The 17,036-nt window shown below is 42.3% G+C and overlaps 1 protein-coding gene across 1 annotated transcript; it reads right to left on the reverse strand.

Moving 5' to 3' along the window:
* Window positions 1-1,546: 1,546 nt before the first annotated feature.
* Window positions 1,547-3,015, reverse strand: LOC144761116 (olfactory receptor 9G4-like). Its single transcript, XM_078646576.1, has 2 exons — window positions 2,704-3,015; window positions 1,547-2,128 (listed from the first exon to the last, which is right to left on the reverse strand). Exons 1-2 carry the CDS (start codon window positions 3,013-3,015, stop codon window positions 1,547-1,549), a joined length of 894 nt encoding a protein of 297 aa, XP_078502702.1.
* Between the last annotated feature and the right edge of the window lie 14,021 nt (window positions 3,016-17,036).

Raw genomic sequence — 17,036 nt, forward strand, 5'->3', positions numbered from 1 at the left:
TGCTTCTATTTTCTCTTTATAATACACTTTGCGTCTCTTTTTTAGTAGGGAATGGTATTTGTTTTGAGCTATGTTATAGGCTTCCTTTGATAATTTGGAGAAGGCTACCCTCAATTTTCCTTCTAGGTGCTTGCAGCCCTGCTTTGCAATTCGCAGCTCGTCATTGTACCAGGGTGCTGATTTTGACCCTCTCTTCTGGGTCGTAGTGTTCCAGGGTGCCACCTCATCATGTCACTGCTTAGTAGAGGAGGATTTTTTGAAGTGTGTTGGAGAAATTCTCACAATTGAATCTAGCCCATTTCCTAAGTGGGTAGTTAGAGTCACTTTTATTAGAAGGTCGTGGTTTAGGTAGAGGAATATAAAATACTATGAGGTGGTGATTGGACCAAGGGATGGGGGTTGGTGGCTCGACCACCTGACCTGTAAGGTTTGAAAAAATGGGATCTAACAGATGGCCCACAAGATGAGTTAGTGCCGTTGATTTGAGTTCTAATTGTATGCAGGCCAGTTCCTTGCTTACGCCTCCGTCAACTGGTGATCCTCTATATGCAGGTTAGGGTCACCTAAAACCCCCAGGGACCACTGCCTGCCCTTAAAAAATGAAACGAAAACGTTTCATTTTTTCTTTTTTAACCGCATGCGTGCGGCGCGAATTCCCCGCCCATGCTGACTCCGCCTTGCGCGGGCGGAGTCATGACGGAGCGGTTCCGTCATGAGCACAGCTCAACCGACGCTCATGACGGAACCGTTCCGTCATGAGCATGGAAGGGGTTAAATGCATCCTGTTTTCCATTAAGGAAAGCGTGTTGCAATAAAAATAAAAAAGGTACATAATTCAAAAGCAATCCAGACATGATGGTCTGCTGAGCCCAGCAGGCCACCATCCCTAGAAAGTCCTGTCAATCCCAATAGGTTTCCAAATTGCAACAGACTCACAATTTGTGAGGCGCTATTTTGCGCGTCGTACATCTGACCCTATGTTATTTAGTATCTGCATGTGCAAAAAAGGAAATCTCACACTCCATCACATGATTACAATAAAAGTGGAAGAAACAGTCATTGCACTCAACTCATCTGCATTTACACTGCACATTTTTTTCATGTGTATTTGTTTTAACCCCTTCGATGCTGATGACGAGCTCAGCTCGTCATCAGCTACGGCGCTCCTGTGCTGATGACGAGCTGAGCTCGTCATGTAACGCGGTTTTTTGAAAAACCCAGCACACAGCGGGAAAACCGCTAGAGCGCAAAGGGTTAACAAATAATGTTTAACCAAAGGTATCGTTCAAGGGGTTATATTTGTGCCACAACATGAATCACAGTGAACAGGCCTTGTTACCTTTGTTGTTGCTCTGTATTAATTAATTTCTGCTTGTAACCTGGGAGGTAGTAAACAGTGTTATTCTCATGGCAGTTTTGTAGAACTGTGATAATAAACATGAATTTGAGTTTTGTGCTGATGTAATGCATTTGTGAATGTGCATGTATTACTACAGTTGCCCTTAATATTGGTCTACATTAACTATCAGGCAATTAGAGGCCAACATTAATGAAAGAACATGGACCGCCTTAACATCTTCTTGAGGGCTTTTTTTATTTCCTGATTCCTTAAGCTGTAAATAGGTGGGTTCAGCAAAGGGATAATAATTGTTGAGAACACTGAAGTATTGGAGCTGGGTCGGAGTTCAATGAAGAAAACTGAACCATAGAAAAGAAAGACAGAGATGAAGTGAGATATACAATTTGAGAAGGCTCTGTATCTTCCTGCTGATGTACGTATTTTCAAGACAGTTAAAATAATATAGGCATATGAGATGAGGACGATGAGAAGGGATACTAGTAACACAAAAGAGGTGCACACAATACGCACAAGTTCATTTCTGGTAATGTTGGTGCAGGTGAGGTGCATAAGCACAGGAAAGTCACACATGAAATGGTCAACAATATTAGGGCCACAAAAAGATAACTGTATAAAGCAAACTGCATGAATCAGAGAATTCAGAAAACCAGCAAAGTATGATACAGCTACCAAATAAATAGTGAGACATTTTGTCATTTTAAGGCTATAATGCAATGGTTTACAAATGGCCACATTACGGTCATATGCCATCATAGCCAACAGAAGGAACTCAGGGGCATATTACCAACACCTAGCGATAATTTTTGTCTCTAACTTGTTTAGAGACAAAAATTATCGCCGCACATCGGCGATTTTTATCGCAGATAAACCTTGCTATTAGCAAGGTTTATCGCAAATGCGATAAAAAACGGCCGCAATGCATGAATATCGCTGAAAAGTCAGCGATATTCATGCATTATCGAGCAAATGCTCTTAGCCATGTTATCCACCTCCCATTGGATAACATGGTGAAGAACTGCTCAGGGCAGGTGTTAGCTTTTGGAGATATTCGCGCTTAGCGCGAATATCTCCAAAAGTTGGTAATAGGAGATATCGATGTTAGCGACTGTTTCCAGTCGCTAACATCTTGGCACGCCCACTTTGCATGTCATTAGTGATAAATATCACTGACATGCAAAGCGGGGCCCAAGATGGTCGCTATCTCCTATTAGCTGTCACTAACTGGTGTTAGCGACAGCTAGGTAATAGGGAGATAATTTTATCTCCGCTTTCTTGGCTTTTAAAGCCAAAAAAGCGGAGATAAACCCCTTGATAATATACCCCTCAGTGCCACCAAGGCCTGCATAGAAAAAGAGTTGAGTTAAACAGCCAAAATATGAGATGACTTTCCTCTCGGTAAGCATGTCAAAAAGCATCTTGGGGGAAATTGTAGATGAAAACCAAAAATCCAAAACAGCCAGGGTGCCAAGAAAGAAGTACATGGGTGTATGAAGATGAGGATCCATGCGAATGAGCATCAGTATGCTCACATTGCCCAGCAGGGTTGAGGCATTTATTAAGATAAAGATTATGAAGAGAGGTACTTGGAGCCAAGTTTCTTTGGCGAATCCTTCAAGTATAAATGTAGTAACAATGCTTCCATTTTCAGGTTTCATGGCTGCAAGTTTCGATCTCTGTCCGAGGGCCTGAAAAAAGAAAGATCACCTAAGATAATCAATAATGGGTAATGGTTTTCAAATCGATTACTACAATCTTACAATTCAGTCGACACTGCTTTACTACCATAAGAAGAAATGTTGTCTCAGTATTGATTGATTGGCAACTTTTCAGTGTAAATGACTGTAAACTCCCTGAAATAAAAACCTCATGTAAGCACTGCATGTTATTTAATTAAAATAGCTGTTAAGATTTTTGATTTCAACAGAGGTGAATGATAATTGTTTTTTGTCTATGTGTAATGACCATCCCTTCTTTATAATGATTCGCTCTTTCAAAGTTAATCTATTCACCTGAGATTTTATCCAAAGGTCTTACCAAATATTTTTGCTCTTTGTTGCTACTGTATGATATCCTGAGGTAACCTCTTTCAAACATTGATAGAAAATACTGTTATATGTACCACTCCTTCACAAGTTATCAGATAATTGACAAGTCTGCAGTATTTATGGTTATTGGCACCATACAAGATAAATAATTATTTCAAAGAGCTGCTCAGTTTTTCAGATGATCCGGTGCAGGTGAGAGTCTAAACAAACCGAGGACCGAGTGGAACTACATGAAATGCCAGATCTTCAGCTTCTAGTGGAATTCAAGAAATGAGGACAGGCTCTTATGTGTAGGGGGAGGTTGTTTCATGCTTTAGGAGAGATGTAGGAGAGGTCTTGACTGACATCTGATTTTACGTATATGTGGAATGTGTGCTAGTAGGAATCCTGACGATTGAAATTGTCTAGAAGGTTTATGAAAGTAGGTGCAATTGCTGAGGTATTTAAAAGGGTGTTCCCGTAGTACAGCTTGCTTGTGACCAGGGTGTGCATAACAGTTTTCTGGGTGCTGACTGGGAGGTATTTGCAAATCCTTCTCAGTATTTTCAGAGAGAGAAGCATATGGTGCTAACATCATTGACTTGGGTGGTCATGTGAAGTATGTTGTCAATGATGAACATAGGGCTCTTGGTATGAGTTGAGGTACAGGGTTTTTCAGAACCGGTACCGAACCGGTAACCCAGTGGTGTCAGGGTACACCCAAAGACCTCGGGTACTTTCCTGTTTAGACCACAGAAACTCAGAGTCTTTTAGGTGAAGTCAAAGATCGAATTTATTGGCTGCAACCAAGTAACAGGCGTCCTAGAAGTACAACAACACAATGTGTATATTCTCAGGAGACTGCTCAATCTTACAAAGTCAGGCTTCTCTTTTTATACGAAATATTGTGCTTTAGGCAAACATTCTTCACATTTTAGTATACCATTCACATGTTTTCACTACAAAAGGAAAAGCAGAGTCATGATGACAAGCCCACATTACAGTTCGTCCAGCCCACAACAAATTACCCGGCAAGGCCCAACATTTTCATCAGATATCGGTGGACCCCCAATAATAACGGGCACCTCCTCATCATAAAGCAAGTGAGAGAGAAAAGAGCAGGGACAGGTGTGAGCAAGATTAGGCAGGGTGTGTGTGCGATGAAAAGGTTTTATGGTATGTTGTGCCTTGATGTTATCTCGTTCGGCCACTGGGAGAGGAACTGACCGAACAGGTTTGGCCTGGGGCAATGGTTCCAGCTTGCCCAGGTCAGAGAGAAGTCAATTAAGGTGTACGTGTCCTTGGGAATCGAATTTGGCTTTAATCATCTGCCTATGTGAGGGCAACTCACAAAATGGCTGCCGTACACAAAATGGAACCCAAGGGTTCAGAACGAAAATGACGATTTCGAGGTGCAATCGTTACTCGAAAGTGACGAAAATGCTCGTACATAGTGTACTTGTCATTCTCGGTCTTTTGATACCAAAATCGTCATGTTTCGACAAAGTTTTTTCACGAGTCCAGAATTTTCAGAACCACAGAGTACAGTGGGTCGGTTTTGGTCCTAGCTCTGTTAACCACCAGGTGGAATCATCAGTGAAGCACTATTTCCAAAGATCATGATTTCAAACTTGTCAGTGTTATGTTGTTATGTCATCCTAGGTAATTTTGTGGAGTGCCTGTATCACCCTTGAGGGTATCCAGGCACTTGAGCAGGTATGTAGGCGTGTTGTCTCCGTGGACTTATTCAAAGAACCAGGTCTTCAGTATCTTGCAGAACTTAAAAAGTGAGGAGGTGGCTCTGATGTGTTGCGCGATGTGATTCCATGTTTTGTGTGCAATGCAGGAGAAAAAGCAGTTTTAGTTTCAGATGGATGTTATGCATCCAGAGGGTGATTTCAGTTATGGAGGCATTGAACTTGTTCCGTGTCCTGGGATTGAGGGTGTGAATTAGTACCGTACTGTTGGCGTAGGAGAGGACATTGATATCATGAGAGCAAATAATGCTGGCTAGCAGGATCTTGTATGCTTTATGAGATGATTAATGTTGAACTCTGCAGGTGCGGTTGTGCTAATCCAACGGATGTATGACGTTACAACGCATACTTTTACAACGCATACCTTTACAACGAAATTTTTACAACGCAAAAACCATTACAACGCATGTATTTACAACGCATGTTTTTACAACGCAGATACCTTTACAACGCATACCATTACAACGTAAGTATTGGTAAGTATATAATAATTTTTTAAATGTAAATTAATTGAAATTAATATAATTTAATTTAATTTAATTTCATTTCATTTCATTTCATTTAATTAATTTAATTTACATTTAATTTTACTTTATTTTTACCCTGTACCCCTGTACCCCAAAAACCAAAAACTGACCCTGAACCCTACAAATACCCCTTTACCCAAAAACCCAAAACTGACCTTGAACCCTAAAAATACCCCTTTACCCAAAAACCAAAAACCGACCCTGAACCCTAAAAATACCCCTTTACCCAAAAACCCAAAACTGACCCTGAACCCTAAAAATACCCCTTTACCCAAAAACCCCAAACTGACCCTGAACCCTAAAAATATCCCTTTACCCAAAAAACAAAAACTGACCCTGAACCCTAAAAATACCCCTTTACCCAAAAACCCAAAATTGACCCTGAACCCTAAAAATACCCCTTTACCCAAAAACCCAAAACTGACCCTGAACCCTAAAAATACCCCTTTACCCAGAAACCAAAAACTGACCCTGAACCCTAAAAATACCCTTTTACCCAAAAACCCAAAACTGTCCCTGAACCCTAAAAATACCCCTTTACCCAAAAACCCAAAACTGACCCTGAGCCCTAAAAATACCCCTTTACCCAAAAACCAAAAACTGACCCTGAACCCTAAAAATACCCCTTTACCCAAAAACCCAAAACTGACCCTGAACCCTAAAAATACCCCTTTACCCAAAAACCCCAAACTGACCCTGAACCCTAAAAATATCCCTTTACCCAAAAACCCAAAACTGACCCTGAACCCTAAAAATACCCCTTTTCCCAAAAACCCAAAACTGACCCTGAACCCTAAAAATACCCCTTTACCCAAAAACCCCAAACTGACCCTGAACCCTAAAAATACCCCTTTACCCAAAAACCCAAACATATAACATTTTAAATATAATTATATACTTACCAATACTTACGTTGTAATGGTATGCGTTGTAAAGGTATCTACGTTGTAAAAACATGCGTTGTAAATACATGCATTGTAATGGTTTTTGCTTTGTAAAAGTTGCGTTGTAAAGGTATTTTCCCCATCCAACATGTACTTGCCAGGCTGATTTACTGAGTTCTTCCAATCACAAGTGATCAGATCCATCAGTGTTTGTGCCCAGGGATTAAGATGTCGAAAAGGCTTTCGATGAGGATTGGGTGGGAGAGTGTGCCAAATGCTGTAGAGAGGTCCAGGAGGATCGGAGCTGTCGTGTCTCCTCTGTCATGAGTCATGGGGATGTAATTCATGGGGTAGATGAGGGTAGTTTTGGTACTGTGGTTGGGTCTGAAACCAGACTGAGTGGTGTCAAGGAGTTGGTCATCATTGAGATGTTCAGTGAGGCATCTTTTGATGAATTTTTCGATGACCTTGGGGAAATGGAGATCAGTCTATAGCTGGCAAGCATTGAAGGGCCCACCAAGAGTTTCTTCAGCAATGAGAGAAAATATGCATCCATTGAAGTGTCCTGAAAGGTTGAAGAAGAAGTAAATGTATTCAGAAAGGGTGTTGGTGCTGACATTAATGCATTCCACCAGAGGGGCATGTTTGGCGGTTCAGATGATTTGGTGGTAGCATTCTAGCCTTGCTTTGAATATGTTCCTGTCTGTATTGTCCTGGCTCATTCCCCATTTGCACTCCAGTAGCTTGCAGTGGTGTTTCATCAGTCTGAGTTCCTCCATGCACCAAAAGGCCATTTGTCTAGATCTTGCTGCATTGCTGTGTTGAGGGAGGCCATGGTTTAGGTGCAGAAGGTGATCCATTTGTTAAGTTTTAAGTTCATGATGGCTTTGGGGAGGCTGTTGCTGAGTTCAGGTCAGAATATGTTTAAAGTTGTATTCCAGTTCTTGGTAGTAACACTGTTCTGGTTTTGGCAGGCTGGTATGGTGAATGATGCATGTGCGCCTGACTGGGACAGAGATGCTGAATTTGATGAGGGAGTGGTCTGTCCATGTGACAGTTGTGGACTTATTGACTCTGATATTGTCAAAGGTAGTGAAAACAATGTCCAGGAGGTATCTTCCAACGTGGGTAGATCCCTTTACACGTTTGTTGAAGGCCCAAACTTCCAACATCTTTTATGAGTGTTTTTTACTTGTTTGGTGTGGTCTTCCAGATGGAAGTTCTGCTCTCAGAAGTGGATGTAGTTGATTGCGTGGAGGACAAATGGTGTGATGAAGTCTGTGATGGCATTGGGAATGAAGGTGCATTGTAACGATGATCAGTAGAGGAAAGTGCTGCTAAGGGTGTGCTGTGGAACTTGAACGACAGATGTTCCATGTTGGAAAATGACGTGTCCCTGAAGATGGTGCTTCTGACCATGAACTTGTGAATGATGGTGATTGTGCCTCCTTGTAGCTAAGGGGATAGAAAGGGTGGTCAGGAGTTGATGCAGCATTCAGTCAGGTTCCTGTAATAACAAATAGGATTGGGGCATTGTTGAGGAGCAGATCCCAGAACTCTGTGATGTGTTTGATGAGTGAGCAGATGTTGAGGATCAAGCATGCAAGGGCTTAGCGTTGTGTGGATTTTGCAGGATTGTGTTAGGGGGAGATGGGGAGGTGTTGGTAGCTGTCAGCATTGGTGTGGTGAGTGCTGGCTATGAGTAAGTGGATAAAAACTTTCAGGAAGTACATGGAATACTCCATTGGCGTTGTGTACATAAACTTATATATTAAAATAGCTGTTAGGATGCTTGATTTCATAAAAGGTGAATTATCAATAGTTTTTTTTTTCTGTGAAATATCTATACTTTGATTAGATTTTATTCAGCATTATTTTATTTTTTGTGTTAAATTTGACATCCTTGATGGAGTATTACCCCAAAACCTTTACCTTCACTCTGTTTTGCTTAATTTGTTTTAGTTGGCATTAGGACTCTAGACACTTTAACCATGTTAGCTGGGGTAATGGGCTTGTTTTCTCTCATTCAAACCTTGTAAAAGTAGACTACCGCTAAATGGCACATTTAATTAACTTGTAAGACGCAACTGAATAGTACCTGTGTCTTGTCATTTAAATGCTACCTGTGCACAACAGCACTCATTGTGCCACCCACTAACGTTCCACTGTGAAACATGTCACATGCCTGCCACTATAACATTTTGCCAGACCTTATCCTTCCTTTTTCAAACCTATTAGTCAGGCCCTAAAGGCTCATAGGGCAGGTGCCTGGGCCCTACTGGTTTCTGCTGGATTGAGTCCCTGACCCCCAAACGGTTCCTTCCCAAGTACTGGACCCTTTGATGGCATCAGAGTGTACTCCTCTGCAAAAAAAATGTAAACATCCTGAAGTCTGTGCCCCCTCGCAACTACGAATGGGCCAGTTCGCACCATGGTTATGCCACCAGGAATGGTCACAAACATGAAGCTCCAGTGAGACCTGCTCTTCAGGCTACAGCAACCACCATCAACAATCCGCAACATGAAGGCCACACTTTACGCTACAGCAATGACAGCCCGCTGCGACCACCAAGTCAAAGCAACAGCAATGACTGTCAACAGCAGCAGACTGCCTCTTTCAGTTACAACTATGACAGCCCAAGACTGGCCTACTCTATGCCCTACATTGATGGCCATCCATGGTGCTCGACCTGCTCCTTGCAGTCTCATCCACTGTGAACACAATCAGACAGTAACTCTGAACTTTTTACTTTCAGGTGGGGCCCATGCTCACTGCTTCACTGAATCCAAACTAGCCTGGCTGATGAGGGTGATGCCCTGAAACCAGTCCCAGGATGCTTGTTTCAGGTCCAGGGAGTAACCGGCTTAGCATTTTGGGCTGGACTGCTCCCATGAGGAACAGGGTCAAGACTGATTTTCATATGGCTGGGTCTAAACATGGTGAGGTAAAGAACAATGAATTTAAACCCAGATTTATGTGACTATGCGTGAATGTTTGCATTGTTCAGCATTCCGTTCATTATTTTTCATTTGTTGCCCTAAGTGGAAGGGTAAGCCCAGGCGTGGGTCCCGTGCTCACTGCACCACTGAATTCAAGCTTGCCTGGCTGATGAGGCCTTATATCCCAAAACCAGTCCCAGTATTCTTGTTTCTTGTCCAGGGGGGACCTGGCTTGGCAGTTAATCCTGGAATGTTTATATGAGGACCTGGGTCAAAACTAATTTTCATATGGCTGGGTTCAACCAAACTGGGGTGGCATGGTGGACCACAATCCTTTCATCCAAACACTGAGAGAAATTACTGTTATATGTACAACTCCTTCACAAATTATTTGGCTGATTGACATAATACAAGACAAAAAATGTAACAAGGAACCAGAGTGTGGAAGGCATTGGGTTTGGGTGCATGGAGGGATCATAGGTGGGTAATGGCAGGAGGAGGCAGCACCCTGGTAGCTGGTGCTGGGGGTGGGGGGATTGTACTAGATTTTTTAGCACCATTAAGGATGTCTAAAGAGGGGGAGGAGAGTTTCTCTTCTTGTGCAGATGTATGATGGGAAATCTAGTGATGTCACTTCCTATACCGATGGTTGATGAGAAATCTAGCTATAAATGGAAGATGAAAACTCCTGTGATGCTACTCTCGTGCAAGGATTCAGTACAGGGCTACTTCAATAAGGAGGGTACAAGACATTTTATGTTGGTTGAATTTTCACTTAAGTGACCCATTTTGAAGAAACCAGCTACCGGCTTCATTGCCGCCATGGTAAACTAAGTGATGCATTCCATGCATTACCAGGGTTGTGTCACATTTTTTAATGAGATTTTGTCATGACTGTTTGCCCCAGCAAGAATATCAGCAATAAATTGCAGTAGGGGTCAGTGCAGGAGATGCTGCTAGATCCTACTTTTTAGAAAGTGCATTGTGTTGAGCAAAGGTTATGGCTGCTCTAGCGCTAAACAGAAATTCGTGCAAAATGTGTATCATCATTGTACTTCTATTTGTTCTTCTTTCTTAAGTGGCTCTCACCTGTTATCAAAAGAAGGTCTTCGCACATGTCACCCAGACCAAAAACCACACAGATTTAAAGAAACAAAATGGAACCATGACAAAGACTGACATGCATAAAGACACTAATGGTTCAAACCTCACTGAGGGCAGAATCAACTACCTAGAAGTGAATCTGCCTTTGGAGTCTGAAGTGATGACTGTACCTGACTGACTGAATTGTTTGTGGAGCGCTCGAATGCCGCGGCGTCTTGGCGCTGTGGTGTAGAAGCACAGGGGGTGTGACTATAGCAGGGAGAAAAGCCATGTTTTTAATGCCTTCCTAAAGCTCATTCTGGGTTTTAGTGAGCGGAGCATGGATGGCATCGAATTCCATAATTTGGAAGCTTGATGGGAGAAGGATTTTCCTCCCCAGCGCGCTTTCTTGATTCTGGGCTGGCAGACAAGATCCTGGGTTGCTGACCTCAAGATACGTGGGGGGGGAGTATCGGGAGCGGAGCTTTACGAGGTCATGCGGGCCATTATCATGTAGGGACTTATGGAGCAGGCAGAGGGCCTTAAACTGAACCCTGTGCCTAACTGAGGGCCAGTGAAGTCCACGAATGGCTTTGGAGGTTGGATGTCTTTTTGGGAGATTCAGGAGGACCCTGGCTGCGGCATTTTGAATGGCCTGCAGTTTAGTCAGTTGTTTTTCTCCTGTGCCCAGATAGAGTGAATTACAATAATCCACCTGTGACATGACTAAGGCTCCCATCACAGTCTTTTGAAGAGTGGGCGGGATGTACGGCAGGATTTTCCTAAGAATCTTGATGCTGTGAAAACAAGCAGAAGTTATCTGGTTGATTTGCGCCTTGCAAGACAGGTCTTTATCCAAAATAAAACCAAGATTGTGGACCTTGTCTGCTGGACTAGGGCAGGAGCCAGCCTCAGGAGGCCACCAGAGATCACTCCATATGGAAGGTTTCTGACCAAACTCAATGACCTCGGTCTTATCTGTGTTTAGTTTTAGGAAATGATGGCTCATCCAGCTTTTGATACCTAGGAGAGCATTCCTAAGTCGCTCTGCTGTCTCTTCGATGGACTGGGAGATTGATACGATGATTTGAGTGTCGTCGGCGTAGGACACTAATCGTAGGCCATGTGATATTATTGATGCAGCTAGGGGGGTGACATATAAATTGAACATTGTAGGTGATAGTGCCGAGCCCTGGGGGACCCCTCCAGGGAGGGTGAATTCATTGGATTTCAGCCCCTCCCAGTGCACTTGCTGAATGCGAGAGTTCAAGAAAGATGTTACAAGGGCAAGAGCAGTACCAGAAAAACCTAATGTTTGCAGTCTGGTTAGCAGGATCAAATGATTGACAGTATCGAATGCTGCTGTTAGGTCCAACAGGATAAGGGTCGTTCTGCCACCCTCATCCATGGTTCTGCGAATATCTTCAGTGGCCAAGATAAGTGCAGTCTCTGTTGAATGGTAGGGTCTAAAACCATGCTGTGAGGAGTCTAATAATTTATTTTGGTCTTCATATCTCATGATTTCTTGGTTCATGTGTTTTTTCCAGAATTTTAGCTGGTAATGGTAGACAGGAGATGAACTAGCTCGCTTGCCTGAATATGCTAGTACAACTTCCCATTATTCCGAAAGTGAACCTCCTTTACTCTCCAGAAAATGTGTGAGGAGATCAATCCATTACCCTTAATACTTACAATTCATCAGGTGTTTACCGGGAAGTGCCTAAGAGGGTGATGATAACATTGGTTAGATCCTATACAATTCAGTGGAAATAAATTTGGGGTCGACATTTAGGAAAGAAATGGATTCCAGACATGTTGAGATAATTTGATGAATGTCCTGCACTCTTTTCAACTTATACACCATTGAGTCAGTAGGGCCAATTAATTCTCCCAGGCAGGAGAGAGTGTAACATATTTGACATTTGTTCCACTGAAATGTAATGAAAATATTAAAAGCGTGAAAATGTGTTGGGTTTCATTAGGGATGAAACATTTGCTAAATATGAAAACACGTTATTTTAAACTGCCATGATATGTTGCAAACTATTACCATAAACACTTTAAGTGCATTGAAGTACTTTATTAAATGCATTACAGTCATGTATCCCATATCAGGTTTACGAATTATAAAAGTATTTAAAAACTTTTTGCAGCCTATTGAGATGGGATTTTTATTTCACAACGTCAGCTTTAGGGAGACTCGGTCAGGGGACAGAAAGAGAGCAGTACACAACTGCCAGTGGGTGGCCAAGAGCCCCCTGCACATGTTGTGGCTGTGCACCACAGACGTTAGATGTATGGCCGGGCTACTTGCAAGGATCTGTGCTGGCCCACGACTAATGCGCAACTTCACATGGATGCCCAACAACCCTTCTGTGCACAGCCTTCAGCTGTGCAGTGGTGGGTTGGCCCTGTAGCCAACCCACTGAAGAATGTATTTGTGATACCATGCTTTACATTTAATTACTTTTTACCTCAATAATTGCTTACATTGAATTCAAATTTGAAAAATACCATTACGTCATTTTTAAATGATGGTCACATTATATATATTGGGCCTCATTTATGAGGCCGTGCGTGCATTTTACGCCGGCGGTGCATCACTTTTTGTGACGCACCAGCAGCGTAAAAAATGTGCCTTGTTGCACCATATCTACAAAGTGACGCATCTAGGTAGATGCGTCACTTTGTAAACCCTTGCACTACATTATACCTGTGCCAGGTATATTGTATGCAAGGGGGCGTATTGACGCAAGGAAGGGTCATAGAAGTGACGCAGTGAAATCTATGAGATTTCACTGCTTCACTTTTAGGACGCTGTTGCGTCAAAATCTTGCGCCTGCCTCACAGCAGGCGTAAGACTGACGCAGGCGTTGCGTTGCTGGAGTTACAACACTTTTGTGACACACTCCAGCAATACGTCACTTTAGCGCTTACAGATACGTCAGAAATACTGACGTATCTGTAACTCCTTGCGACATGATGCGTCCCAAGTTAAATATGACGCCTCAGGATTGTCGCAAGGAGTGCGCAGTGAAAAGTGTTGCATCGCTGTTTTCATGCAGCGATGCGTCACTTTTCATAAATGAGGCCCATTAAGTTTAAGACACAAAAAACACTTACCTCTGAAGTAAAAGACTGACATTTTACATCAAATGTAAACACTTCTGATTTATGACCTGCGATCATAGGACTCATCATTATTTTGAAATGCACACCTAGTAAGTCGCATGGGATATCTGTCACATTTGTGACAGAATACCCATCCGCCAAACTCTAAATGAGTCCCCGAAGGTGTTGTTGGCGTCCCCTAATAACAACTTCCTCAAAAACAACTTTCACCCTTTTGGAAAGCAAGCTTCCTATGTTTACTGCTTGACAAGCTGCAGGTTTTTCTCAGGATCTTGTCATAAGATAATGGTTTTTGATAGGGGATGATAGGGATGGTTCTCTCGTGCTGCTCAGTCAGCATTGCTCTGCAGTCAAAATTCCTTGTGCCTGTTGAATTTCAGTGGGAGAAACAGAATGTAGGGATGTCCTGTGATATCCAGATTCCTCATCCTAGTTCTGAATTATATTTTCATTCACATTGCCAACTTTTCGCTGGTATTCAAGGGACAAAATGTGATTTTGATGTGTGTGTGCTTGAACAGGATTCCCATATTCACACTTATCTCATGCACTAATATTTCATGTTTCGAGTATTGCTATGCATGTCCTATTACTGATACCACAGGGAGTTAGTCCTATGAGTAACTTATGAGCAATCGGTTAGGGTCTAGGAAATTCACCCGGTGGTGTGACATTTTAATGTAAAAATGTCCCAAAACACATATTGTAGGAATAATCACTAAGGTGTCCCAGTTTTTACACAAAAAAACAACACGTAGACTCCACCACATGCTCGTCCTTTTGATAGTTTTTTATGAGAGACATACACGAAGGTCAAAACGAAAACTTTGCATGCTCGTGTTAAAGAGCATGCAAAGTACTATACCAAATACTACTATTATGTGCTGTTGGACCTGGTCCTCTCTGTAGGGTCATCTCCCAAATGTTTTACCTTCACCCTTCCTGCTTTCTAAACACATTTTTGTTGTAAGTCCTTAGTAAGGTGTTTCCCAGGTTCCCAGGGCATGTACATTTAATGCCACTAATGGGCCTTGCCACTGCAGCCTGTTTTTGCAGATTTAAACTGAGATTTCAACCTCGTAACGTAACCATTTTGCTAGGCCTAAACTCTGCTTTATACTACATATAAATTACCCCTAGAGTAGGCCCTTAACAGCCCATAGGTCAGTGTGCATTGCATTAAAAAAACTGACTTGTACGTTTAAGTTTTACATATCCTGGTAAAAAACGGTCAATTTTGTTTTTACACTATTGCAAGGTCTACCTTACCCATAGTATAACATTTAGGTTACTTTATTACATTTAATATGTGACACATTTTATTTAGGAACAGGTACAAATTTTATATTGGGATATGAGGAATTGTAATTTAAATCTCTTCAGTGGTAAAGTCAGGTGTTAAATCACAATTCTAAAAAGCTAACTTTTAGAAAGTTCCCTATTCCTTGTCCTAGCCTTTTCGTGCCTGCCCCATGAAGTCATCATGAGCTACAGCCTGCAGCTTCATCCTGGTAGAAATCTTCATCTTCTAAAAATGAGACGAAGTCCAAATTAAGAAATCTTCAACCTGTCCAGCGGTTCCCCAACAACGATTCTTCCTCGTACACCACCAACTGCCTTGCCCCGCAGAACTTTACTGTCTCTGAAATTTTTCCTCAAAATGTTTACAAAGTCCAAAGGTGAACAGAGACAGGATGCAACTCCTTTTTACCTGGGGCAAAACGGAGTTTGCTACTCTGGAGGTTAAAAACAGCTTGACAGCCATTTTTCAATGGCTCTCCGCGGCCCAGCTTAAATGCAAAGAAGATAAGTCGGAAATTCTCTTCTATGGGAATTTTCCTCCCCGGTTCAGAGAATCACTTTGGCCGTCCGACTTTCATTGCCATCTTCTTCTGGTCAACCACTTAAGAACCTGGGTGTTTGGTTCAATGAGAATTTATTCTTTTCGACCCAAATTAAGAAGCTAGCTGGGGGCTGTTTCAGGATATTAAAGTCCCTTAAGAAATTTCTTCCCTTGTTTCCTAAGGCAGTGAAGGAAACGGTGACCCGGGCACTGATACTGTCATGTATTGATTATGCCAATGCTTTGTACATTGGCCTACCGGACTATACTCTTAATAAACTGCGGGTGGTCCAGAATGCGGTGGCTAAGCTTCTGTTTAATATTCCAATTAGAAGCAGCACAATACCTGAGCTTACTGCATGGGCTGGCTGTCATTAATCGTGTGAAGTTTAAAGCCCTAGTCGTTGCACACAGCGCCTTGTATGAGCCTGGGCCGGCCTACTTATGGGAGCGCTGTAAAGGTTTGCGTTGTAATACTTGTGTTGTAACAGCATGCGTGGTAAAAGCATGCGTTGTAACGTAATAGTAGGTTAGTCTGAATTATTGTTTTTATTTTGCTTCTTTGTTAGTTGTGTTAGGTTTGTACTTTTGATTTCAAGTGTGTTTAGTTGAGTTTTAAGTAGGGATCAAAAGATAGGAATGGATTTGAAAGGGGAAGTAGTACACTTTTCTACAAGCATTGGTCAAATGTGCTTGACAATTGGGTGGCATGACTAACCAAAAGAGCGGTGAAAGTTTGAGATGGATAGTTGGGAGTTCAAAGTAGTCATAAATATTTGGGATCAGTGAGAAGAAGGAGGTATGTGTTTTAGCTATCACAATTAAAATAATGTATATATACAGATGCTGATAACAGATTTGTCCTCTACCTTAATGGGCCCCCGACACAGAGAACACCACCTTGTCTCATGTTTGTTGGACCTGGCGAGGTTCCTTCAACTTTTTGCCTTTAATACTCCTGACTTCGTTTTTGCTGGCTTTAGGTTTCTTTGCACATTTCCACTACTAAGAAATGCCTCAACATGGTAACATTTGATTTCACTCAATGGGCAAAGTTAGTTTACTTGTAAGTCCATATTAAACTGGTGCTGCCTGTATCAAGGACCTGAAATTCTACTTGTGGGCCTGCAGCACTCATTGTGCCACCCACCCAAGTAGCCTTCAAACATGTCCCAGGCGGTCCATTACAGCCAGTTGGCACCTGAATCCTGTGTCCCATACCTTGGTGTAACTGGTGGTTGGTCTTTGTGTATTCCACCCAGACAGTGAGACAGTGAGACAAATGGAACATTGATGTTGTCAGGATGGGCTATGCCTCTCAGGATGAAGGGGAGGAGCTGTCACCTCACAGTCTTGTACATCACAAAGTCTCTGCCCAGCAGACTCACAGATGGTTCCCACATAAATACAGGGGTAACATGCTGTAAGATCATGGCAGCTGTGCTTCATGAATAAATGGATAGATTCCAAAATGTGTTTTGTGTCG

Source organism: Lissotriton helveticus, chromosome 1_1, assembly GCF_964261635.1.
Source record: "Lissotriton helveticus chromosome 1_1, aLisHel1.1, whole genome shotgun sequence".
NCBI classification, from domain to species: domain Eukaryota; kingdom Metazoa; phylum Chordata; class Amphibia; order Caudata; family Salamandridae; genus Lissotriton; species Lissotriton helveticus.